The 27,574-nt window shown below is 41.6% G+C and overlaps 1 protein-coding gene and 1 long non-coding RNA gene across 4 annotated transcripts in view; one reads left to right on the top strand and one right to left on the bottom strand.

Moving 5' to 3' along the window:
* Positions 1-27,574, top strand: part of FBLN5 (fibulin 5) — a 47,660-nt gene that overhangs the window by 19,207 nt on the left and 879 nt on the right. For all 3 annotated transcript variants that reach the window (XM_084519738.1, XM_084519739.1, XM_084519740.1), the window contains 6 exons: positions 14,578-14,700; positions 18,718-18,834; positions 19,884-20,003; positions 22,609-22,731; positions 23,261-23,387; positions 25,908-26,103. In XM_084519738.1, coding sequence (XP_084375864.1) covers positions 14,578-14,700; positions 18,718-18,834; positions 19,884-20,003; positions 22,609-22,731; positions 23,261-23,387; positions 25,908-26,103 — 806 coding nt within the window. The remainder of the gene's footprint in view (positions 1-14,577; positions 14,701-18,717; positions 18,835-19,883; positions 20,004-22,608; positions 22,732-23,260; positions 23,388-25,907; positions 26,104-27,574) is intronic.
* LOC311437030 lies at positions 544-27,574 on the bottom strand. Its single transcript, XR_014693199.1, has 6 exons — positions 27,512-27,574; positions 22,238-22,384; positions 19,164-19,377; positions 16,437-16,534; positions 15,627-15,806; positions 544-792 (listed from the first exon to the last, which is right to left on the bottom strand). It is a non-coding gene; the product is annotated as an uncharacterized lncRNA (long non-coding RNA).

Raw genomic sequence — 27,574 nt, 5'->3', positions numbered from 1 at the left:
AACCGAACATGTTTTGTTTTCAGGCCAGGTCACTTGGAATTGAACCATTTTGGCTTGAGAAAGCTCAGTATGAGCATACATCTTTCTGAGTTTTGTAGGGCCTGTGAGAGCTATGGGGACTTCCCATGCCGTTGGCAATACGGCCAGCCACATGGCCAGCCCTCAGCGCTCACTGGAAATTTCTGTATTCTGGTGCAAAGAGACATACCTCGAGGTTCTCGGGTGAAAAAATCATTCAGATCTGTGTGGGTGAGTAGGGCAGTACCTATTCGAGCTGTAGCTGTATGGCACCCAATGAAATGATCCTTCCACCTTAATAGTTTCTGGTAATTTAAACAGAGATGCACAAAATATTGCCAATGTGAAGCATGCTGATAACAAGGTTTACAACTGAGCTGTGTACAAGCTTTCTAACATCAAAGTTAATGTTTACATTAAGATATATGTTTATGCTAGGACAGATTAAATCAGAAGTTGTTCTCTTGAATTTACTGGAAACAAAGGCTTGCAGAAAATGAACTTTGATCTCAGTCTGCAGTAGAATTTGGATTTTTACAGATAAAGATTTTATTGTGGTAAAAGAATGTAGTGCTGTCCCGGTTAAATGAAGATGCTTGTCTGAAGCCATGAGATAGCTCAGGGTACCAAGGAGTTGTGTCTGTAGGCTTAGTGTTTTCTCTTAGCTGGCAAGAGCCTCTTACTGCTTGCTGCCTTCAGACATCTTGTGTGAGTCTGGGAGAAGATGAAGCCCGATCCATGTCAGAGGTGCACGTGGACAGGAATGGGGACAAGCTGCAACACAAGAAATCCTTTTTAGATATAAAGGGAAATATTTTCACTGTGAACGTGGTCAAACACTAGAACAGAGGCTCATAAAGCTTGTGGCTAAAGGTTGTACCCTTGAAGAAATTGAAAACTCAGATGGAGAAGGCCCCGAGCAACCCGACTGAGTTGCTCCTGCTTTAAGAGGAGCCTGGGACCAGGTGACTTCCTTAGGCTGCCCCTGCCATACCTTGTGCAACAGCTGTGTGAATGAAGTGCCTGAAGTGCAGGCCACTGTGTCTGATATTGGATTTAGCCTTTAATTTATCTCTGCCTTAGACTCCAATAGACTTTGGGTTGTAACATCAATTTAGCACAGGCTTTGAGCTTTAGCATTGATTTTAAAGTCCTGAGAGATCTTTGGGTGGAAGCTGGCATAGTGAAATACAAACAATGATCAGAAAGGAATATCAGCTTCTCAGTGGAGTGAATCCTTGGTTTCACTGAGTGCAAATCGAGTCAATGTCATCCAGATCAACACAACTGGTTTGTGGCAGAATCAGTAGAGGAAAAGTCATACAGAATGGTTTGAGTTAAAAGGGACCTTAAAGATGATGCAGTTCCAACTCATTGCCATGGACAGGGATACCTCCCACCAGACCGGGTTGCCCAAAACTCCATCCAGCCTTGCCTTGAACACCTCCAGGGATAGGGCATTCACAGCTTCTCTGGGCAAGATCTGCCCTTATCTTGATTTATTCAATGATTCCCAGGTCAGGGACAAGGTTCATGCAAGTGTGAAGTAATTTTTACTAGATGTTTCATTTGCTGCAGTTTCAGCCCTACATCTTGGCCTGCCTGGGAGTTTCATAGTCTCCCAGAACTTGTTGTGTTCCTGCTTACAACTTGAAGTTTTTGGGATTAAACAAAACACAACTTTCTCTACCTCTAAAAGCTGGGCAGATCTGCTTTGAGCTCTTACCTCAGGATTTCACAAATGTTGAAAGCTTCTGTGTTTATTTATGTTTTAAAGGTAACTGGCTTTAAAGGTTTTAAAACAGAGCGAGAAAGAGGAAGGGAAAAAGCCCTTTGAGATGAAACACCTCTTTTTCCAGTGAGCCACGAACTGAGTGTAAAGAGAGCAGGAGACTTGCCAGTAGACATCCACATCACACACTGATTCGAACAAACCAAACCTCCCCTATCCACACAGTTTTCCCTTATCCAGGAAGGTTTGCAACCCAGTTGGCCTGCAGCAATTTTTGGAACATTGCAAGGAAGAATTCCAAGCAAATGTGGCTCAATCATTATAAAACAGTCGATGCCAAATCTGAGTTAAAACCTGTTATTTGAGCAGGGATTATAGGCATTTTCCAATGATCACTGCCGCAGAAATAAATAAATAGATGGTTTGCTATGTATACACTCAAAGGGGAATATTGCCCAACATGCATATCTCTTTGCTATTAACAGTAATGAGGACACAGCTGTCTGAGCCTGGAAGCCAGTATTTGCACAGGATAATTTTCAAGGATTTTTCTGCTCTGCTGGCTTTTGTCCACTACCCAGTCTTTGTGTATGAAAGAGCCCCAAAGACCCTAACATTTATACAAGAATTACCTTGGCTTTGCGGTGCTTTTGAGATTGTTATAAAGCGTGCTGACATATGGACAGATTCGAGACTCAGATGAAATGTGAAAAACAGTCTTCTCCTCTGATAAGCTCCTCCGCTCCCTCAGTGCCAAGCATAACACTCCCTTTGCAGTCTATCGCCCCAGCTCTCAGAGCAGCTGGCAAGGGCCGCTGCTATGGGCTGGGATGGGAAGCTCTCCCTCCCATGGAGTGCACAGTTTCTAACCCTGCCTGCAGAACTCAGGGCTGAGTTTGGGCAGACTAGTGATGTGATTTGAGGCAGGTGTAGCTGGGCAGCTCTACAGAGCCTCTAAAGCAAAGGCAAAACTGCTCTGGAGGCATGTGCTGCAAGCACCAGGTGTGTGGCTGGGTTATTTCCCCTGGTTTTATCAGCTGGGTTCAGGGCATGGGGGACAAGGTCTTTGATTCCTGGGGAAAGACAAAACACTGCAGTCTGCATCGTGTGTGCTTTTGACTAACGTAGTTCAAGTGGCATGAGACCATGCCACCTCCAGCAGGAGCCTCCTTGTATCCCCGGGCCAAAGAGCTTTGAATCCAGTCCATTCCTGGAGGAGATGCTGGTGATGATTGCTGAAGTTTTGTGACAGATCAGCTAGTGATGAATCTCGTACCACTATTCCTGTTCCCCATAAAGGAGATCCCTTGCATTCTCAGGTCTACAATCCTTCACTTCCACGGCTGTCTGCACCACATTTGAGCAGTGGATAAAGCTTTTGACATGTGATATGTCAGAAAAGTCTGCATTTTAATGGAAGAAACAACTCTTCCAATAAAAGTTTTCATTATACCTTGCAGGTGGATATTTGCATCCCTTTATTTTCATTGTGGCTTTAATTTCTGAATCCATTTGGATTGATTTCTTCTGCTGTATTAAAAATAAGGCTGTTCTCCTCTTTATTGGTTATTGTGGTCTACTCGCAGTCTCAGACCTATTCAGTCTGCCAAAACACTTGGAAAAGGAGCTCTTAATGACTCAGTTAAAATGTACGGTCAAGAAGTTCACTTATTAGAGGAAATGTAAACTGACCACCAATTGGCTAAACCAGCTGGCTGGACTGTTTGTGCTAGTGATTTCTCAAAGCTCCCTGGGGAGCGAAAGCAGGAATAGCAGTTCTCTTCCTCTAGTTCTCTCATGTTTTGTTCCCTTACAGAAAAGTCTTTGAAATAATTCATTGGAGGAGAAGCCAATAGGATTTCACAGAGATGTTTAAAGGCTTTAGAAATACTGTTTGAAACTCCTATAGTTTTAGTATAATCCTTCTCACAGGATCCTTAAACATTATCTCATGGAACTGCAGAGAAAATACAAAATTCAGCCATAGAAAAATTCCCCTTTTCAGTGTTAATGGTTTGACTGCTATGAAATTTTGTTAGCCTTCTCTAGAGGTTTTTGTATGAGACTATTTCAAGCAATGCAGCACAAGAAGGACTTTTTGCTAGAAGTATGTGTTAAAGTCTCAGTTGCCTGTGCATTCGCTGGCTCTGACTGCACACCTTTTTCTTTTCCATTGCAATAGAAAGTGTCACTTACGTAACCTCCCAGCAGCTGGGAGTGTTCTCAGTGTGTGCTCATTGGCTCCTCTTACCACGATACCAGCAGATCTCAGTGTAGCATATGATCGTATGAAACAGGTCACTTTGAGGAATGGATTAATACACCAGTAATGTTCCATTTATTCAGCTAAAAAGTATTTGCTCCCAATGAAGATGAAATCAGTGATGTGAGCAGCAGCTGCTTGGTACCTCCTAAATCAGCAGGTTCGGTGTAAGCATTGGAATGCTGGCAATTCTTTACCCTGCTCCTCAGGATACTCAGGTCATTCTTGTTCTGCTGCACCACAGCTACTTGGAATAGCTTCAGTCTAGAGGTGAAATAACTGAGATTCCCACGTAACATGTTCTGTGCAACTAATGGTCAATATGGTTGGACTTGGTGATCTTAGAGGTCTTTTCCAACCTAAATGATTCTATGATTCAATCAAAAAAAATCATAAGTACAGAGAATAAATGCATGGCCTTCCCACGTTTAAGCAAAGCTCTTAATTGCAAGTACTTGTTTGTCTCATTTCTGATGCCAAAATTAACATGTAGACCGTGTATTTGTGTGGAGGCACTCAGGGAATACTGGGAAGAGTCCGTGCAACCAGCCGTGATCTTATACCAACAGGGAGCCCTGGGAATTGCTGGAGGTGAGGAGCTGTGATCATGCAAGCTGATGCTGAGCCGATGAACCATGCACAGTGCTGTTGTGAGCACAACAAGAGGAAGAGGCTGCCACCCTTCTGTCCCCGTGCTGTACACTTACATGCATCACTGCCCCATAAATCTCAGTCACAAAAGCAGAACTAGAACTGTGCTCAGAGAGCAAAGTCCTTTCACAGTTAAGCTGCTGTTTATCATCTTTGAGTAATGCTGAAAGTGTGTTAGCAAAGGAAACACTCTGATAGCTGGCAGGAGATCTAGAACCTGTGATACATGTTGAGCAATTTTCAGACCAGGCAGAATGAGCAGCAGTACAGATTCATGGCTCACATTAATATCCCCTTCCAGGCTGACCATCTATTTGAAAAGAGTAATAATAATAATTTAATCCTTGTTTACTGATCAACCAATAACATAATGCATGTGGGATGCACGTAGGAAATTAGTTCAGCCATCAATGGCCAGTCCTCAGACACTGAACTATGCAATTAAACAGGTGTTTGGGGAGTTGATTTGGGATCGTGTCCAAGCTCCATAGGGTCAGTCATCCTTGGAAAAAAATACTGACCCCACACAGCAGCAGTTAGAGTTTGGCTTCAGTATGCACTTTAGGAATGTGGCATTGTTATTTCTCCCCTTTTCTTATCAAATATAATTATCTCAAGAAAAAAAAAAAAAAAAAAAAAAAGAAGAAGAAAAGAAACTTGAAAAAACATGTGATTTCACAGAGTAAAAATCTACTACTGAGGAAATTATTTCTTGGTGTCCAAATAAGGAGTGGGGGAGAAGTTTGGGGAAAGTGCTCTGTTCCAAGGACTTTTGGAACTGATACCTATGTTACCGAGCTCAGATGTTTAGTCCTGGCCTGTAATTATTCCTACAAAAAATAGACATCCAATCTTTGTATTATTTTAAAATGGAGCCCTGAGGGTTATAAATGACTGAGTGAGCTCCAGTGTTTGAGCAGACAGATTCTGGAATGAGCTCACGGCCTTGAGCCTCTCTGCAAGAAATGTGTATCTCTAGGGTGGTGTGAGCTCTGGGTTTGTGCTGGTACAACAGCAGGAGTGAAACAGACTGAATAAAATAAAGAAGCATGGCCCCCAGAACAGCCCTTCCTATTGGAAGGAGGAAGAAAAGCTCCATCACAAACTCCTTTTACTCTCCAAGACCAGTGCTCTCACAATTGTTTGATTAATCTTCAGCCTTACTGCAGTGAAACCTGTGGTGCTAGTGGCTCTCAAATAACAGCGATGGCAAAAACATGTCTGCTTTTGTCAATGGTTGGTCACAAGAATGAAACACAGCCACAGCTACTACTGTGACCCACAGAAATCCGTGGCATGATTATCAGAATTCATTACTTAAGAAAGGAAGTCATGCATGCTTAATATGTTCCAAATAGAACAAAATGTAACAGTCCATCTGTGAAGCAGAACACATTGCCAAAAGCATATCGTCTTGGAAATCTTCTGTCCACATTGGCTTGCCTCTTGAATACAGTGTCCAAGCAAAGTTTCTGTTCTAATCACCAAAGTCTCCAAGAATGTGGTTCTAGCTCAGAGATGGGAAGTCCACGTCCACCTCTGAGGGCTCCCTGCTCGGGGCGTTAGCACCTTGCCAGGCAGCAGGGAAAGGAACTGTCACTAAGGGAGTGGAACAGTCTCAGTACCCTCAGCATGGACCTCACTCATGAAGAGGTAAGGTGTAGTCACCAATACCACCAATTTCAACACAGGCAATGGTCTCCCTTGTCGCTGTAGTGGCAGGTGCAAAGTGTCTTGGGATGGAGCTTCTGCAGTAAACTGCAAGCTTTCCACATGTTCTCTGTCAGGTAGTAGGCAAACACATGCAAAGGTCAAAACGAAATTCATCAACATATTTAACTTTTTTTTTTTTTTTTCTTCTAGAAGTAGCTTTTTGTCAAGAAAGTCTTTTCCTGAACTCTGATATTGCAACTGAACTGACTAGCTAATTTTTAGGGCATTCTTTCAGTTAGAAATACATCATTAGGATTTTGTTTTCTGCTGTACTTTATAATGCATAAAGTCCTTTTTATGCACAAAGTCTTGTTTTTCTGAGTACAAGAAAGGCAAATGGTGCCTTTGCTTACAGTTTTTGAACCTCATCTTCCAGAGAGCCGCATGTCCTAAGAACCTTCTCTTTCCTGCTGTCTTTCCACTTCTTGAACCCACTCAGCTTGCCAAAAAATCTCCTAGTTCTTGCATGTCCAGTTCCTCAAAACTGCAGTTTAGTCCTCTTTGATTCAGCTACTCATGGTAATAGCTTGCATTCTTTCTCTTTGTTGTGTTTCATGCTTCATGACAACATAATCATTCTGTGTGTCCTGAAAGAAAGGTGGTCAACATGCCCAACATCTGTGGTCTGACAACTTCCAGCATAAGAATGATATCAATATTTTTTTCTGCAGTTGCTACAAACATCAAATGTATAATATCTCTCATGCAAAATTCAATGTATTAATCAAATTATTTTTTTTTTTTAATGAAAAGTTGTACATGGGTACTTTAAATCTGCAAAGGAGAAAAAACTTGGAAGAACTTCACAAATTCCTATAGTCATTTAGAGTAATTGTGGCCATGCAACCTTCCCCAGCAATTGGTGTTTCAAGTGCATGACTCATGCTACAGCACATTTTGGAGAAGAAATGTCATTCAGGTATAAAGCCCTGCAGTAATGGAACATTTACCATGTGCTATGCTATGTTTTCCAAATCAGTAGTAATGCTAAAGTTTGTGCCTTCTTTTTATTTTGAAATTTTCTACTAAACGTCCAAACTTTTCACTACATTGTCTTTTGCTAGATTTAGCAATTGTCTCGAGCTACAAATTTTGTTTCCATGCAGATGTTTAGAGATCACTGTCAAAATACCATGAAACTTTTCTTAAATAGATTAATAAATGGAGCGCTATCTTGCTATGAGACAAGCTTTCGTGACTTGGAAGTACTCTTCTGAGATTTCCTGATCTTTTTGCAATATTGCTATTTGAAGTGCTGACACCAGAAATGTATTTCTGTAATTATTTTAATAATGCAATATACAGTGGTAAGAACAATTTCCTGTGTCTACTCAGTGTTCTCATGTTTATGTTTGCCCTTTTAGCAATGCTGTGTCAGGAAAAGTTCATTTTCAAATGATTATCATTCATGACCCTGGGGTTAATTTCACGACCAACAATTTTTACTGTTGATATATGACCTTGCATTTGTCTGCCTTGAAATAAACTTTCAAATGCACACACGTACCAGCAAATCATCTTTTGTATGAGTTCTGTTCCCTTTTTAGTTCTTGACTCCACCAATTTACAATCCTATGCATTTTATCCCAAATGTGGAAAGCAGCGGACCAAAAACAGATCTTCATTATTTTGTAGCCACTCACGTTATGATTCCACATATATGATTCTCTCTTGAATTTTCTGGTCTGGTTTTAGCCTCTTTCATATGAACAGCATTGAATATTCCTGGTTGTAATTCAATGGGTTAGTGTTTTGTTTTATTTCTTACACTGTGATTTCTTGTATTAGTATTGATATGGATGAGAGTAGACTCTGTCCTGCATCCTTTGTGGCCATGGAGCGGTATAAAAGAGCACTGCATGTTAGCCTCCCTGGTGAGATGTGGTAGTGTCCTGCAGTTTGATATCTAGGCTTTCTTTCTATGTGATGCCTTGATTTTATGTATGAATAGTATTCAAATTGTTTATTTATTTACAGACAGTGACTTAAATATGTCATTCATTGTTCTATGACGCCACTAAATTCTAAAGAATCTGTGAAGATTACTGCTAGCTTTTACAGATGATGAACTGCAAAGCTAGAAATTTGCATGCTAAACACAATTAGTTCATTTATTTATTTTGACATTGCAAATGATATCTATCCAGTCACTAGGCGTCTTGCCATCCATTTAAAATACAATCTGTACCAATAAAAACAAAGCATCAGCACATCACATCCCACAAAAGACAGCCAGTCAGCCAGAAATGTAAGAAACCACTCTCTCCACCCTTCTAATCCCCAAAGGAAACCCCAATGCCCCAGCCACCTCACCTCTGTCAAAATGTCAAATAAACAGAACATCACACCCCAGGGTTGCTAGACCAAACCACCGCAGGCATAAATTGTTCAGACAGACACCCTGAGCTAAGGGAGAGGGATGTGGTTAATTAGGGAGTGTTTGGGCTCAGGATCTCGCGTCAAGGGCTTTCTGACAAATGAATGTGGAGATCCCTCCTACTTGCTCTCCCATTCAGTCAGTAAACCAAAGGTCTTTAGATCTTGTGGCTCTGAGCCATGGTGCTTGGTGTTCATTCTAGGTGGTATCTTGTAGGGGCAGAGAGCAGTGGTGTGGAGGGACTTTGTGTCTGTTCTCAGTAGTCAATTGGGAGGTAACAAAGTGTATTGTTCCCACTTCAGGTCAAATTTTATTTTCAGTCTGGACTTGTGCCCTTGTAACTAGCTGTGGGATCAGTAATATCAACACAACAACTAGAAGGTCATATGAGAGAATATGAGATTATAGATGACTGCTAATTTGATAGCACGCAGCATAATCAACCAGAGTTGGCCAAGCATTCCTAGGCAAGGGACATTCTGCACAGGGATCCACCCTGCCCTGCCTTGGTTCCCTAATGCGGTTTCAAGTGCTGAACAGCTGCTCTCTCAAAGTCAGGAACCTTTAAGACACCCAGGGTCACTATTCACTTGGGCAAATTTGGATTTATTCAAACCGATTAGGTATTGTGACTATCTTTAGCATCCTCCTGTTTTCATAAGTAACTTCCATGAACAGTCTCAGTCTTGTCTGTAAGGGTAAGAAAAGGTGTAGTAGCTAGATAACTTGCTCAATTTGCCACTGACAGTGGCAGTAGTTGTCTCTGTTTCAGTAGCTACTGGAAGCTACTGAATTTTTAACCAACGCATCGTTAGGGCAGGGCAGTAGGGCTGGGAGAAGCATGGGAGAAAGCAGTTTAGCTGAAAGGGCCTTTAGTTGCCCCTGCAGTCTCCTGGTAGAACATACATGTAATGCTTTCAGAATGATAATTAATCTACTTTGGCTCTCACCAGCCAATGTAGAGGCTGCATGAAATTTCTGAGAAATTCTTACAATAGGGGCAGGTGGTGCTGGGCTACGCAAAGTACTGGAAGTCAGAAACGCCTGTGGCTGTAGTGGGTTTACGTGGCAAGGTTTTGGTAGCAGGGAGCCATAGGGGTGGTTTCTGTGAGAAAGATCTAGAAGCTGCCCCATGTTTGGGAAGGGCCCCATTGTTTTCCAGATCTGAGCCAATAAGCGATGTTGTTTTGCGCCTCTGTGAGAGCATATTTAAGACAGGGAAAAAAAACGCTGCACCAGACAGCAGCCGGGAGTGAGAGAACAGCCTTGCAGGTGCCAAGGTCAGTGTAGAGGGAGGGGGAGAGGTGCTCCAGGCGCCGGAGCAGAAGTCCCCTGCGGCCTGTGGTGAGGACCATGGTGAAGCAGGATGTCCCCCTGCAGCCCATGGAGTACCACGGTGGAGCAGGGTTCCATGCTGCAGCCCGTGGAGGAGACCACGGTGGAGCAGGTGGCCCTGCACCGACGGAGGCTGCCGCCTGTGGAAGACCCCTGCCGGAGCAGATTCCGGGCCGGACCTGTAGCCCGTGGAGAGGAGCCCACGCAGGAGCAGGTGACCTGGCAGGAGCTGCTGCCCGTAGGGGAGCCAGGTTGGAGCAGTTTTCTCCTGAGGGATGGACCCCACGGTACGGACCCATATCTGGAGCAGTTCTGGAAGAGCTGCTGCCTGTGGGAAGCCCACACCAGATCAGTTCATCAAGGACTGCATCCCGTGGGTGGGACCCCACAGCACAGGGGACGAGAGTGACTGAGAAGGAGCGGCAGAGAAGAAGTGCTGTAGACTGACCATAACCCCCATTTCCCCGTTCCCCTGTGCCACTCGGGGGGAGGAGGTGGAAGAGGGTGGATGGGGGGGAAGGTGCTTTTGGTTTGCTTTTTCCTTTGTTTTCTCACTTCTCTCGCTTGTTAGTAATAGGCAATAAATCTTACTATCTCCTTATGCCGAGTCTGTTTTGCCTGTTACAATAATTATTGCGTGATTTTCTCGTCCTTATCTCAACCCTTGAGCCCCTTTTCACATATTTTCTCCCCATTCCTCTTTGAGGAGGGGGAGTGATAGAGCGGCTGTGGTGGAGCTTGGCTGCCCACTCGAGCGGAACCACGACAGTGGCCTGTTCTGGTTTCTGTCTTGTTGAGTGGTCACAGGCTAGGCCCTTAATTCCTTAGCCTTGAATTTCCCAGTTAGAATCCAGGGGCACTGATAAGTATCATTAAGTGGGACATTGCAGGGTTTTGTAGTACAGTTTAATTTGTTCTAGGATTGGAAGGCTTCCAATAAAAATGGACTAACTATGAACTGTCTCTTAGGATGCAGGTAATGTTTTCTAAGGATCTTGGAGATGAAAGGCACTAAAAGTAGGTTCAATATTATGAAAACCATCCTTCTATATCTGTGATGGCTGGCACCATCTGATGCTTTCACAGTACTGATGCTGAAATCATCAAATATCACCATCTCTTAACATCTTGAATGGGGGACAGTGAGGTTTCTAGGGTTTCTTGCGTGCTTACTTCACTTTAGTAACTCTTCTTCTCTCCAGAGGATTATACCTAACTCTGGGACTCAGATAAGTCATTGTGGGATTTCTGTCAATGGTGAAGTCTGCAACACAAATTATGCTGGGTGAGAGGCATTATTCCAGGTTCCAAATAACTGTATCTCAGGGACATCTTAACACCAGGCGCCCATATACAACTGAATACAGTAACCAACTGTATTATGTAGTCCTTATAATTTTTTATTCTATGAATTTGTCTAATCTGCTTTGAGCCTACTGACAACTTAGTGTCATGTGCGTTTATAATCACAGTTTTACTCTACTGTTGTATATCACCCATGACGGGGGCAGAGATGGTCAGAATGGGCTTTGAAGTGGTATTTCCAGAGCATGAACACATCTAGGATCTGTGTTTGAATGGGACAGAAATAATAAGCTGTGCAATCAAAGTAAGGAATGATTTGTACATTATTAACTAGCTGTCAGGTTGTTTCCATTTGCAAGTTTCCACTCTACAAAAAATGCCCTGGGAATGTTTTGATATAGTTTCTACGCTGGCACTTAAGTCTAGTGAATCAAATGTAGGCAGTGTCTCAAAGTTTTGTGGCTGGTTTTCTACCCAGTCAATACAATTTATTTTTTCTCCCATCAAATATCTAATTTTGACTTTATTAACCACAGCTTTATTAACACTGTGTAAATGGGCACCCTCTGTCTCCCAGCACTGATATTCTTCAAGAGGATACCTAATGGTCAGCAAATTGTTGCACCAACATTTTTCTCCATGTGCAGACATTGGCTTTCACTTAATGAGCCCATGTAATGTAAATAACTCCTGGCAGACAAGCTGGGATTATACTCTGTGTTTGAAATGAGAGGGCTGCTTGCCAAAAATTATTGACCTGATTGTATTGGCTGAGCCTGTTAGAATTTAATTGTGCATCATGGTAAAGAGCAATCTTAGAGAAAGATGGAGATGTAATATAGAATTAGACATATGCACTCAGGCCCAGGTAAAAACATATCTGATGCTACCAGCAATGCTGTTTATACCTGTTGCATAAAACTTCATTAATGAAGTCAGTGAGGTATTATTCAGTGTATAATGAGGGGAGTCAAGGTGTTCTGCATAGAGGACGTCAGGCTGATTAGGTTTTCTTGGGGAGCAGAAAATCCATGAGTAGCCTTCATTGTAAACAGTTGTGTTCAAATGAAAGTCTCCACTACCACTGTGAAAGGTGAAGACTGGGAGTAAGCAATCAAATCAGAGTCAAGGGGTGGTTGAGGGTGGAAGAGACCTCAGGAGGTCACCTGGCCTGACATCCTTACTCAAGCATAGCCACCTATAGCCATTTGCCCAGGAACACGTCTAGATGGCTTTAGAGTATTTCCATGAAGGGAGAAATTGGCTTGGTAAATAATAAAGAAAAGAGGGGCCACCCATTGTTTTCTCTGCACCACGGCCAAGTGGAGGATTTATGGTGTTCAAACAGCATTGTTGCTATACCTGGTGGTAAGACCGTCACCGCCTTTTTGTCTCCATTGGGCCTCACCTATTAATAATACAGGAAGCAGTGGGCATGAAAAATGAAAACCTCTTTCTTTTTATTTTTTAAGTTCAGGGTAAGCAAGAAACAGAAGAGTTGGCTAGATCCCAAGGTTTTGCTCTTCAAACAATAAGCAAACATGACAAATAGGATCTTTTTTCATTTAGAAAACATTAACGTCATTCTTATGAAATTTGTGGTTAGATAATATGTGTTCAAATAGTACCAATTATGTGTGATATGCTGTATGAAGTGGGGGGGGGGGGAGGGTAGGAGGGAGGGGCTGGAATTTTTAGCCCAGTCTCAGAAGCAATAGATGACCTGAACAACGTATAAATGTGTCTTTATAGTCTAGACTTCTTATCTTACACTTTCCTACTTCCCCCACCATTTTGCCAGCCTTTTCTCCAGCCAATGAATATGTGGGAACATATTTCCGACAGAGTTAATTACCTGTAATTGTGCCACTCTTGTTTTCTTACCAGGTTTGACTTGCCATAAATTACTGATACAGATGTTGGCAAGATAAGAACTCTAGACTCTCCCCATATCTATAATATGTATGTATTTATTTATGTATCAGAACATGTTAGATATGCTGTTGTGCTAGACTGGATCCGTTAATTCATGACTGCTAGCATTTTCCAGCTCACTGAGACATAATTCCTACCCTCTGCCACCTGCTCCAGCCCAGTGCATTTGGGAGATACTTTTAATCATGACCCTACAAAGTCTGGGTTAATAAGAGTCAGGGAGGGATCAAGGGAGTAGCATTGCTCAGATGACATAGTACTTCAGCAAAGGCCAATGTACAGTATGCTGGAATAAAAAATAGTTTAGGTATCAATAAATAAAACATAGAAATCTGAGTTGGCTGAAAAAAATGACACAATTTATCTTCTGATATTTCCATTTCTGACATCTAGAGGCAAGCCCAATGCCAGAAACATCAGGGAAGAGACTGAGCAAGGAGGGATTCAAATTGAACTTATGACTCTGGAAGGCATTTTTAATCAGTTAGGTTCCAGTGTCCTGGCTTATATAAATGTAGGAATGTTATTCACCTCCTTTGCAAAAAAAAAAAAAAAAAAAAAAGAAAAAAGGAAAGCCCACAACAAAAGCACCCTAAGGGGTTGTAATAAGAAAAAAAACAAAGACATTAAAAACAATAAGGTCGCTTAAAAAAATAAAAAGAGTTTTATTTTCAGGAAATTGATTCCAGGGAAGTCTACTAAGTATACTTTTTTTCTTTTTTTTTTTTGGCAGGTGAAGGTTGATATTTTCTTAACCTTATGTCAGAAAAATTGCAGTGAAATATTCTGTGTTGGTGGGGGTAGGAAGTAATATTTTGTATATGTCTGAATCTCATGACAGTATTTGTGCATCTCTTGAGCCTTCTGCTCATCTCTTACTCTGCAGCCGGATTGCATTGCCCTGTCAGCAGCCATTCCCTAGGGCTGAACACTGTCCTGTAGCATGGAAATCCCAGGTCAGTGACAAGGAAAATGTGGAAGTAATGAAAAGCATCCCTTTCCCGAGGTGCTTTGTGACACACTGGGTCATCTGCGGAAGGGAGAGATTTGATGAGCACACAGTTCTCACAGCCCTCAGACATTTGTTTTAATGAATTTTACTTCAGGTTGTAGTCATTCTCCCTGCTCTGCCACACTTTGGCTCCTCACATAGACCCTGTGTACGCGTTGCACTAAGAGTCCCTCTACAGTTCAAACAGCTTCTTGTTCTCATTTCTAACACGTTATTGCTTTATTTCTCTGTTGCAGATATTGATGAGTGTGCTTCAGATTCTCACCAGTGTAACCCCACCCAGATCTGCATAAACACTGAAGGAGGATATACTTGTTCCTGCACTGAAGGCTACTGGCTGCTAGAAGGCCAGTGTTTAGGTAAAAACCTCATGCCATATACGATTTGCATATCTGCATCTGTGTTTGTGTGCCTGTGAATAGCTGAAATAACTTCACTGAGCATCTTTGTCAACTACAGAGTTAAAGCTTTGGCTATGCGGAAACTAATGTCTTCCATCTTCACAAGTGCCAACAGCACACTGGCAGAGAGACTCCCTCATGGAACAAAAATGTAGATGTGAATGCCATATGACAGCATCCATGTTACACAGGGGATTTTCATATTCCCAGTCTGAAGGATTCCCTTTCATATAAGATCAATTGTTAGGACACATACAAAAAGATTTATTCCCAAACAGACATGTCCTTTCCACACAGTTATAGTCCAGACCAGCAGAGATAACTATTTCATACCAAGAAACAGGCCCATAAATCCCTAGATTCAACCAACCCTTTTGCCTGAGGCAATAAAAAATATAACTGAAATTGGTGCTATTTCTGCAGCTTCCAAGCAGTTTTATTTTGACTTTTTATTTTCCTTTCAGCAATGTCCCGTTCATCCTTTTAGCTCATCCTCTCTAAAAAAACATCCCTCAACAAACAGCATGGGAAAATCTTCCAGTTCCTCTGTCCCCCAGCCCATTCCCCTCACTTGATGTGCCCATGGGATTATGAAGTGGATGTTGATGTTAGGTACAGCTCTCTGAGTGAGACAGGACACAACAGCTCCTTTTATATTTGCTCTTTTTTCCCCCCAGGCATGGGCTGTTTGCCTGCCAGCTCTGCGGAGCGGGACTGTCTTGTCACAACACCTCAGCTGGAAGGAGAATGGGGTTTCCCTGCCCATTTAGCCCTGGAGCTTCTCCAGCTGTTTTCCAAATTTGTCCTCCCAAATACCAATTCCAGTGCAGGGCTACCTTGTGGCTGCTTTTCTAACTACTGCAAGCAGCTGCTGTGTAACTCACCTGGTAGGCATGGGGTAGCTGGTGGGGACAGAGCTGATCCACATCCAAATGAGGGTCTGTGTAGCTGTACCTGCTCTGGGGAGTCATCATCTTGTAGTTCCCCTGGGATATGAAGTCTCCAGCTCCTTAATATCTGGTAATTCCTCTTCTCCTGGAAACCTCTGTACTCCCTCACAACTCCTAGTGATCACATGGAAGAGAGGAACTGGAGGTGGAGAACAGCTCAGGGATGCAGATGCACTGAGCTAATCCCAGGCTGGGGTTGCACAGGCATATGTGGTAGGGAGAGGATGAGGGAGGGGGGATTCTGTTCTACATTGACTGTTGTGTTACCCATTTACTTCTCCCAGTTACAGCCCAAATTTAATGACTGTGTGCAGCATTCAGGGCTTGGACACAGATCTAAAGCACTTTGCTGCTTGATGGATATACCAGAGAACTGAAGTGGCTGCTTTGCTGAACTGATTTGAATATCTGCTTATGCCATTTAGAATAAGCAATAACACCCTAGTGTTGTCCACATTATGTAAGCACGGGGTGGATTATTACAAGGCAATGCAAAGAGCTAGAAGCAAATTTTATTTAAAATCTCTATATTTTAGTGTGTCAAAAGAGTCTCAGTTTTCCATACTTTCCACTGGCCTTGGAGAAGGGATTTGTGCTGGCATAAGGCAATAAAAGGCCATTTAATGTAATCAGAGGTCTGGACTGAGTTTTTAGAGCCATTTTCTCTGTGTGTGTGTTTGTACTCTTAGTATACCATAGTTACAAAAAGCTAAACTTTAATGTAATTATCCCAGTAATGCTTACACAGGAGCAAGTGAAGCAGTGTCCACAGGAACCACCCACAAGAAGAAGCCTTGAAAAAGTCCTTATTCTCAAAATGTAGTGTTCTTGAGATAACAGTCCTGCAAAATCCAAAGCACGTATTTAAAGTAATACACCAGCAAAATGAGATATTAATTTACTTAAAACCACTGTCACTTTTTGCAGGATTTGGACCAAGCCCAGTGCTGGTGTACATACCACAGCTGACCCTGGCTTTTGGTTATCTTGCAATTAAGAGTGAATTGAGATGTAAAAGCTAGTAACAGTGAAACCTGGTGCCATTGTTCTTGTTATTTTACACATGGAGAGTATTTCCAAAACTTTTGACGTTTTCAGAAAGCCTTTGTGAAACTTGCTATGGCAAAAATGACCTATCAAGGCCAACAACATAAACTTGAATTACAGGATGTAGCTACTTATAAAACAGATTCACAACATTGTTGTTTTTATGGTATTACCACATCATGTAAATGTTCCAGTCATTCAGGAATTCATTTTCCCAAAACATTCTTAATATTTAACACCAAAACAGGAAGCGGTTAACTAAAAAATAATGAACTGCTGAAATTCATGCTGATATATATGTGTACTTGTGAACCATAGGAAGAATACTGTCATTCTGATTTTCTTGTGCATTGGAATCTCTCATAAGGGTCACTTCACCAAAAGCTGTGCCTTCACGCTTTAATCACAAAACCTTAATAGCAAACTGGCTGCAGATTTACACACTTGGTTTCCTACTGCAGAAACTTTATTTCACACCTGTAGAACTGCTTCAAACTAAACTCATGCAAAAGTGGTTTAATGGAAAGTAGAATTAGATTCAGCAGATCTGGTGAAAGGAGCATGAAAACTGCAGAAGATCTAATTCAGATATTACAGCTTTCTGAAATTGCTCAAAGCTGTAGGAGCTGGCTTTCAGTCTGGAGTGCAAGCAATTTCTAGTTAACTTAACAGAAGTTGCAGCATCAATGAAAACAAGTGCAGGCATCCTTCTCTTGAAGCAGGACTTGCATATTTGAATGATGTCATCTTCCTAGCTTAGCATTTCATTGATAGAATGCCCTTATTTCATACCCTCCTGAGAGTCTTAGGAATGGACATTCAAAATTGTCCCTTGTATGAGTCTTTCAGCAGACAGGATTGTTATTTTTCCAACTCATCCCCAGACTTTTACATAATTATTGTTTTTCCATATACCGTTCTGTTTTCAAATTGGCAAAAAAATAATGTACTGCTTCAATAAAACATCCCATCATGGCCATATTTACAGAAAGCATTTAAATAAAAACTGTCTTCCAGTACCTGGTTTGTCATCTGCTGTCCTTACAATGACTCTAGAGATCAGCAGGGATGGTTATTGAATAAGGAGAAAGACGTGATCTGTGATCTTATTTGAATTGCCCATAAGAAAAACCTAAGCAGGAACTCAATGTTTAGAACATTATTGGAAGGCTGCAAAGTTTTCAGAGTAGCCATAAAAAAAATCTCCATAAATCAAAAGCCAGTTTATACCAAAGGAAATGTAAAGCCTTGGACAAGACAACTTCTCCAATTCCTAGGCCAGGAACAAAATTCTTTTAGCACTTCCATCAGACATAACTTACAGCATTTGATTGTGCTTATAACAGTCAACTGCATGTATTTCTAATGCTGCATTTCAGCCCAAACTGCTATTTCATTTTGGCAGCAAATTTATTTTTTACATTTTAGTATGTCATGTAAAGATTCGTATAAAATGTGAATGTGACTGTTGGACAAAGGGTCTTTAGAGAACGCCCTGTCTGGGGAAAAACAAACAAACAAGCAAACAAACAAACAAACAAACTGTGTTTGGTAATAAATACTTCATGCTTTTTTAGTGAGTAGCTTTGGTATATGTGGAGATAAAAGGTATTTCCCTCTTGATTCTGACGAAACTTTGCTACGAGGTTGGCTGTGCTGACTATCAGATAGGCCTTGAGGTAACGTTTACAGGGACTGATTGGGCCTTCTGATCATGTATCGTTGAGCTAAAGATCAATCAATGATAATCAGTTTATATGACCGACTGACAGATGTCGATGTGGAAAAAATGCATTACTGGTTCTTTTCTGCAGAGACATGATTGACTAATTGGATCTGAACACCTACAAGTTTGGCTGTTAGTCTGTAACCACTGTGCTGGGTCACTTCTCTGTTTCTGGTGCTATTGATTCAGTGTACTTGATGCTTTGTGTCTGCATGTGAAAATGCAGATTGCTCTTATTTTTTTCATTTGTAGACATAGATGAATGTCGCTATGGCTATTGCCAGCAGCTCTGTGCCAATGTGCCCGGTTCCTACTCCTGCACGTGCAACCCAGGCTTTACCCTCAATGATGACGGAAGATCATGCCAAGGTACTGTGTATGCTGTACCATAACTGAAATCTTTGGTCCCAACACAGCAACACTCTTAAAACTTGCTTACTTTTTAGCATAAAAGTAAGCTTCCCAACATTGCTTTTGAAATGTTGATAGTTTTGTCTTTTTGAGGTATTTCTGTAGCTCCCATGTGAGCATATGTTTGTCACCACAGTACCTAGGAGGGGCTGAGGTAACATATAGGTAGCGACATGAGCAGTGTATCCACAGATATGCACAAGGCCAAACCCCGCTAAAGACACTCACTGAAATTACTGAGATTTAGGCACTGAAGTATTTTTAAAATCTGAGGCTGTGTGACCCACCTGAGACAGGAAATCTCTGTCAGATGAAAAAATTAGATCTGAGGCTCCCAAGCTCCACATGAGGGTCCTGAGCACCTGACCACCTTTTGCTGTGATGTGCAACCTCTCCATGAAGCCTCTCCTTAGCTAAGCAGCAATGCAGAGCATCTTCCCACATTCTCCAGGAAATGGTCTGTGCTAATGATGTGAGGACTCTCCAGAAGCTGCTAATATCCTAAAAGGAAAAAAGAAAAAAAAGAAAAAAAAGAAAAAAAAAAAAAAAAAGAAAAAAGAAAAAAAGAAAAAAAAGGCTTTGTCATTGCCCTAGATTTCCATAAGGACCAATCCTCATTGTATTTAATTCCTCAGGTGTATCCTGCTGCATTTTTCCTCAGGTCTGTTATAATCTGTATAATCAGTTCAACTGTATAATCAGTTCAACAATTTTAAAATTACGGGATAAAGAGAGAAGTCCTTGTAATCAAATTTTCACCGCATCTTCCACGTTATTTTTTTGAATTAAGGTATTCCCCAAACCTTCACTTCCATGCATGTTGTGTTTCCAACATGCTATTTCCAAACATCATCTTGAATCCAAAAAAACATTTCTGACTTGGTTATGTTTTTCAGAACAAACCATTTTTACTGTACAGATAATCTCTTTCAAATGCTTTACAGTAATGAATTGAAAATAGAGTTTGGGGAGAAGTCACTGATGCAATGAGCATTGGTTTCCCACAGATGTGAACGAATGCACAGGCGAAAACCCTTGCACTCAGTCCTGCGTCAATACCTATGGCTCTTTTCTCTGCCGTTGTGAACCTGGCTATGAACTGGAAGCTGATGGAGTTAACTGCAGCGGTAACTGTCTTCAGTTATTTGTTGGGTCTTGTTTCTTTAATTCTATTTGGCTTTCCTTTCCTGAAGTATTGTTTTGTACATGCTTTTTTACAAGTCTTCTGCTTTGGTCTATGGTTAGCAGCAGGATAGCCGCTAATCTGATTCTTCCAGTTAAACTACACAGCAAATGCCCAGAAAAGCACAATGGAGGATGGCTGCAAATAGTTTTAAAGAAAAAAGCTAAATATTAAAAAGCTTTAAGATAACAGCAAAACATACAAAATGCTTTCTAGTGATAAATGGGAGCCTTATTAAAGCAAGTAAACTAGGGACAGTCCTAGAACATTCTTCTGTGATTAAAGAAATAGTCATGCAAAAAGCACTTTTCCGTTTGCCAGTAGAAGGCATGTATTCCTCTTGCTCTTACAACTGCACCCTTCTGCCTGAAACATTCCCTCTTTTCCTTCAGATGGTTCTGGCTGCACTTCAGAAGTAATATGTGGTTTCTTAGCAGAGCTGATATGTTCAGTTCACAGCAGATGAAACTGTGCTTATGTCACTCTACTTCTCCCTCTCTTGTTTTTGTTTTTATTTTATTGCTTTATTTTAATTGAAGGCAAAACTTATTTCTGTGCTTAATGTTCCCACAGCCTGATAAAATTAGAGAATCTAGCCAATATTTCTTGGAAGGAAAAACACCCTGGAAAATACTTGTTTTTTAATTTACAGTAAACAGATGTAACATGCTGTTTCTGAAAGAGAAGACATGTGATATGCAGTCTGTATATAGATTAGTGTATCTGAAGTTGTTCTCTCATGCAAATCTCCTTATTATGAGGGAGAGTACAAAGACCTAAATCTCTAAAGGGTCTTAACATATAGAGCTGCAACACCTAACTTAAGATTTCTGCTTTCCAGTAGAATTTCTGCTTCTAAATTAGACTTCTCTGCCTTTTTACATGCTCCTGAGCTAGCTGAGGGCCTGAATCAACTAAGTTGAGTGCAATACCACACAAACATTGCCAGTATAAAAAGGTGCCAAGAGAGGTTATGCTTAAACCTCATTTGTGGCTGAGAGTTAAGCCTCCAAAAGGGATTTTCCACCACTCAGATTTAGGGCAGAAAAACATCTCTTGACCCTTCTGCACAAGCAAACACTTGTTGGAAGTGGGTGAAATTCCTCTGAATGAGATTCTTGCATTTCACAAGCAATCACTGGACATCACTGAGGCTTGCAAAGGGAATGACCCCTGCAGATGCAGTAGACAGAAGCACTGCAGAAGGGTTTGGCTGTGTCTGCCCCATGTGGTTCAGCAGCAGCAATGTGGGGCCCTTGGGGCTTTATGTACCTTCAGCACTTGACAGCAGCTGCTCACAGGTTACATGAATCTGATGGTGCTGGAGGGCTGGGCTGCAAGACCTAGAGAGGGTGGGCGATATCCCAGTGCCCTTATGGAGTGCTTTTCTCAGTGAACTCGCTGGAGCAAGCCACACACTAACAGGACTGTGTAGCTGTGAAGTTCCCTTAATCTCTCTTTTGATTATGTGGTTGCAGACATAAAGCCACTTAAGCACATTTGGACTTCAAATACTTTCTCAAGTGCATCTGTACAAAACAACAGAAGTGTATAGATGGCCTAAGCCCAATTTAAAGAAAGGGAAATTCAGTCTGAGGAGTAAAAGTGATTTGCCTGGGAGAGTCAACATGTCAGAGCTGGGAATATGAACTTGGGAGTTCCTGGCTGGGACTATGGCTTTTGTTTCTTTCTTCCCCTGAACAGAGAAATAAGGAAATGATTAACAGCAGCCTCCCTCAGTCTAGCGCCTTTGCATGTGTTTTCTCCTCGGTCAGCCATGCCTCCATGTGCAGCTCAGAAGTTCATCTTTCTACTTGAGCGCAGTTCTGCAGAATATGATGACTGATCAATTCATGAGAAAAGGGGAAAAGAGATCATTTTCTGCTTTTAATCAGAGGTTGGACAGCCTGTTTAGCTTCCTGGGTATCTGGGAGAACTCTGGGCCTTCTAGTCGGTCTGACTCAAGCAGGGATGAGCTCTGAAGTCTTGCTTGGAACGCCTTGCAAGTAACTGGCTAGAGGCTAAGAAGCATGAAACAGCCAGGGCTGGCTGCAGGATTTCTGCTGGGACCCATGTGGCCCTGGGAAAGGGAAGTTTGCTCTCCAGAAAAAGAAGAAGAAAAAAAAAAGGAAAAAAAAAAAAAAAAGTAAAGAAAAGCACCACCAAGTCTCTACTTACAAATTACAGTTGCAGATTTGTTATTGGAGTACCGCTATCTCTGACGTAAAACAGAACTGAAAACACAGCCAACTGGTGACAGGTATTCAAAAAGAAAAATAAATATATAAGAGCCATGCATTGTGTTGAGCAGCAGCCTTGGTTTCCCTAGGGAAAGAAAAAAAAAAAAAAAAAAAAAAAAAAAAAAAAAAAAAAGTTTAGCCAAGAACCTGTTTAACAGTATTTTGCCAGGCTGCCTTAGAGCACTGAGGAGTTGGAAGGTGCCAAACTCCAGCTGGGGTGATAGGCACATAGTCTGGATGGCCCCTGCTTGTGGGACTGCTCTTTTGACTGTGAAGCCAAAAACTCTAAACTGTATTTTACCGTTGCAGACATGGACGAATGCAGCTTCTCAGAGTTCCTCTGCCAGCACGAATGTGTGAATGGGCCTGGTTCTTACTACTGTATCTGTCCTTCGGGCTATAACCTGCTTGATGATAGCAGAAGCTGCCAAGGTAAGAACATTCCAGCACCCAGAGGGACTAGCAAGTAAGTCCTGAGTCTGGAAAGAGGTTTTCAAGGACTGAGATGCTTGGTCTTGGCGTTGCATAAGTGACATACTCATAGGGGCCAATTATGTGATTCTGGTGAGAACATCATCACACGAGCAGTCCCACTGAGGTCAATTGGTGTAAGGAAGGTTTTACTGCCTAAGAAACAGCTACACAGTAAAGCCCTCAGATGCCTTCCTCTCTGCTGCACGTCTCTCTTTGGTTTTCACATTCTGTAAGGTCAGAAAGCTTGAGCAGCCAATTTCTTTTTTATTTTTGCAGCACTTAGCATATGGAATCACTCCAGTAACGAGAAATGAATGGAGTAAAAACTGGTCTTAAAAGAGGGGCCGGTTATCAAAAAGCCACTTCTCATGGTGCAAGAGCATTGCAAATTTTGGGGCAATTCCTTATGATGGACATAGCAGTAGAAGAGCTGTGCCTTGCATATACATCCCTGCTTGTCTTTCTCTTGTTTTTTTTTATGTTTTAGATATCAATGAATGTGAAACTAGAAACTTCACCTGCACTCCACAGCAAACGTGTTTCAATATCCCAGGAGAATATAAATGTTTAGACCCAGTAAGATGCGAGGATCCTTATATCCAGATTAACGAGAAGTGAGTAACATACCCACAGCCATAGAAGCAAATTTTGTCTGTGTGAAGCATATCTAGTGAACCAAATAAGCTATATTTTTGCAACACAACCATTAAGTGTACCTAAAGAGCTATAGATACCTGCTGTTGCTGCATTTACCATTAGTAAGCTTTATACAAATAATAAATTGCAATTCCTTACCAGGTCACCAGGTGGGATATGATATGATACTCAGATGTGTGGGAAGTTAAACTGGAAAAACACTTATCAGTGAGTAGAAAAAAACAGCAAGGTTTGTAACGTAATGAGACATTTACTTACATTACTAATTGACTTCATATATGCTCAAAAGCAGCCCATTTGTTAATATGAGTATTTCCTGTAAATATTAACTAGCTCATGTTCAGGAAGTACTTTAAAAACATTAGATGCTAGTTATCGCAGGGTCCAAGTAGTTTCCTGCTGCTTAAAGGCTAAATGTGCTGAAAAGTCCACAGACTGATTTGCATTGTCTGGAAATTGGGTATATCTGAATGGGGCTATTAGCACTGTTCCTGTTTAAATATGGAACTATTTGGGCAAACAAATCGGGGGGAGGCAGCACATTTCTAAAAGTTGCCTGATTCTTTCACATTTTTGTATGTACCTGCCTGGGCCTCAAAATGTTTCAGCTCCAGCTAGATCTCTAAGTATTGCAGGCCATAGAATTTCATCCATAGTGTTTGCACTAAACTCAATTACTTGGGATTACTTGGTAGCCTAATGTATTTTATAGATAAGCAAGAGGTGAAGAATCCACGGCTTCCCATGACAATGCATTCATGCCTTTACATTGCTTTCTGAACTAGGACAGCTGAGGAATGGACAAGTTCTTTTCTGCCATTCTGGCTCTACCTATCTTCAGAGGTGGCAGAATCTTAAATTAAATGTTTAAAGTCTATGTATCTAAATTCCTCAGAGCCCAACTGCGGAGTACTTACAAATCAGCTTTCACCAAAACTCTTGATCTCTGAGCTTTGTATTTGGTGGCTTTGGCACATATCTAGATGTGACTGCATTTAATTTGTGGCATATGTCTAGAAGTGGTCAGTATAAAAGACAAGCAAATTCTTTGCATCTGTGTTCTCTGTGGAAAGGATTGGGTGTTTGTAATGCCAGGAACTTTTGTATGGAGGATTTGCCAGAGGAATTGTCTGAAGTTGGTGTTGGTAGTGGAGGTTATAGAAAAAAATAGAGGAAAAAAAAAAGCAGCTATTTTCCATCCAGTAAATTCCCCAACATGGATTTTATAAAGGGACATCCTGCCTCAGAGCTTTATTGGAGTTCTCTGAAGAATTCAGCAGCTTATGGCTAAGGGGCATGGACTGATAGTCTGCTTGGGTTTCCAAAGGCTTCTGAAAATAACCCTACTTTAGGCTTCTATGGAAATTGAGCAGTCATAAGTAAGTGAGCAGCCCCTGGCACAGACGGATAAGAGGTTGAAAGATAAGAAGAGAATTGCAGAAGAAGCCTCAATGACTGCAACAAAAATGGCAGATGAAATTCAGTGTAGATGAATGTAAAGTTAAAATACAATGCCAACTTCACAAGGTAAATAAAGAGCACTTATCTGATTATAGTCCCTCCAAAGCAAGGTTTGAGGACTGTTACAGGTAGTTGCATAATCTGTCAGACTCACCAGAGAAAAAGCAATCTGAAATTGAGGTATGGAATATCCTTAGAACACGTGCCATTGTGTACCCATATCTTCAGGATCGCACAGTTCCATCCCCTCCTTTCAAGAGCAATGTAATGTAACCAGACAAAGGTTCATAAAGAGCCACAAAGACGGTCAAAAGCATGGAACAGATTCCTTGTGAGAAGCAACTAAGTTTAGGACACTTCAGCCATGAACAGGGTCAAATACAAAAGCCTGCGTTACACATGGAGCATGAGCAGGGATTGACGGTCTGCTCCCAAGAGCTGCAGGCATCAAAGTCAGCAAGAGGCTGTGCAAGGAGAGGCAGAGAGATGTTTCTGCACTGCTTGCCAGAGGCTGTGGAGCCACACAGTTCCATGGATGCCAAATGTTCCTGGGGGTGCAAAGGAAAGCTGGACAAGTTGACGGATAAGAAATGCATTGCAGGCTAACAATATACAGCAGACATCTTAGCTTCAAGAACCCCAGGGTGGGTGGAAGGGGGGAGTTCAGTTTAAATTACTATCAGAACAAACATGTATAGGGTATTCTACACCTGCAGAGCTGCCTTAAAGACAGCACTGATTTTCAAGTATCTAAGAAGACATAGGATGCCAAGATATTTTGGCAAAGCCTGGAAGACAAGAAAAGAAGTCAGGGATATAAGCAGACTGAAGTAGCACAGAGAAAAATAAAAATAAAAATAAGCAAATTCATTACATTTTCATTGATTCTTTTAGCTGGTTGGCAACTTGATTTATTGATTGATTGATTGATTGTTCTTTGCAGCTGTATCAGCATGTAAAAAATCAAGTAAAACAGGAATTTGTAACCACTGATGACAATCCTATCTCTCTTTCAGCCGCTGTATGTGTCCAGCTGAAAATCCTGGCTGCCGAGATCAGCCATTCACCATCTTGTACAGAGTCATGGATATTGTGTCTGGGCGGTCAGTGCCTTCTGACATCTTTCAGATGCAAGCAACAACTCGCTACCCTGGAGCCTACTACATCTTCCAAATCAAATCAGGGAACGAGGGCAGGGAATTCTACATGCGGGTAAGTCTGGCGCTGGCTGGGAGAAAACCCGGAGTATCTTCGTGTTAGCGGAATTTCTTTCTGACAGCAGAACTCTTCTTTCTTTTACTAAATACCATTCAAACCTTCAGTATGAGACATTTTTACATGCAGACATGCAGGTCATTGTGCTGGTCTGGCTTTGATATTCCCCTTAAGTGATGTTTGGTGGCTACTGATGGCTCCCATGATTGACAGAAAATGGTTGCATGACAGATTTCAATAGATCTCAAAACATGTTCCTCATGCGAGCTTCAGTGTAAAATTCTCAATGTTAAAAAGAAATAAAAAAGGTTTCAAAATTCCCAAAATGACAAGTGGTCTAGGAATGATCATGCACATCTCACAAGTTCTTTCCTGTTACAAAGTAATTACTGATCCCACTGACCTCCCCTATTCAGGGCTGACCTGGCACTTGCTAAGGCTCCATTGATGAGCTTCACCGCTCAAGTCAGCTATTTTGCTTGTATTTATTTATCACATCCCCATTCATTTGTCACCTAGACTACTTTGCTTGCACAACCCGTCCTTTTCCTTCACTGGCAACACGTTCATGTGTCAGGTTTGTAGCCAGCAGGTGGTGCTTATTCCTTGTTTTGAGAACAGCAGGAGCAGGCAGAGAAGCACAGGGCCCCCCGGGCTGCTGCTGGGTGGGCTGCAGTACCAGGGCCACAGCCTGGCCCTGGACAGCCCGGCCAGCTCCTCCTCACCATTTTCTTGGGCTTCTATTATCAAATACAACATAAATGCTTCTTTTCATGGTAAAACAGGTCCCACTTTATGTACATAAGCTTCTGTTGGAAACCAAATTACATTTGGTTTTAACCTCCAAAACTCTAATTTTTAAATATTCATAATCCACTGTTCTGGCCAGATATTTCAAAACTCTGCTTCCACTTACTAAAAGACAGATTTTCTGATGTGCCTTCACATATTTAAAGCTCTCTTCAGAGGGTGAGGTTTTGCAACGTTAACACGCAGTTGTACAACCAACCCTGATTCCACTCATAGCGAAACATCTGTTCTCAAAGCTCTGGTAACATAACCCCTTCTTGGGGTTTGCTGCTTCGAAGTAATAATAGCTTTTGCATCAAATTAAATAATAACTGACCAAAAAAATTTGACATTATTTGTACATACTCCAAATCCATGTTTTCATCTTTTCCCACTCAGACAATAGCAAATTTCTATGCACAATAGCTTCTTTTATGTGCAGGGCTCCCAAAGGCTTTTAAAACTGTAGAAGGTGATAGTTCATACAAAACACTGAGATGGAGCCAAACACTGAATTGAAGCTCTCTCTCCTGTGAATTGCAGTAGCTTCTAACAATGCAACAGAAAATAGTGTTATTTTGGCTGCTCGAGGACTGTGGACATAACGTGGTCTCACCTGACATGATAGCTTTCATGAACCGTTCCTGGAAATCTCACCTGCTTCCTCTTGTTTTGTGTA

The sequence above is a fragment of the Aythya ferina genome (genome assembly GCF_964211825.1).
Source record: "Aythya ferina genome assembly, chromosome: 5".
Lineage (NCBI taxonomy): Eukaryota > Metazoa > Chordata > Aves > Anseriformes > Anatidae > Aythya > Aythya ferina.
Note: the sequence above shows the minus strand (reverse complement) of the source record. Positions and strands in the feature narration are given on the sequence as shown.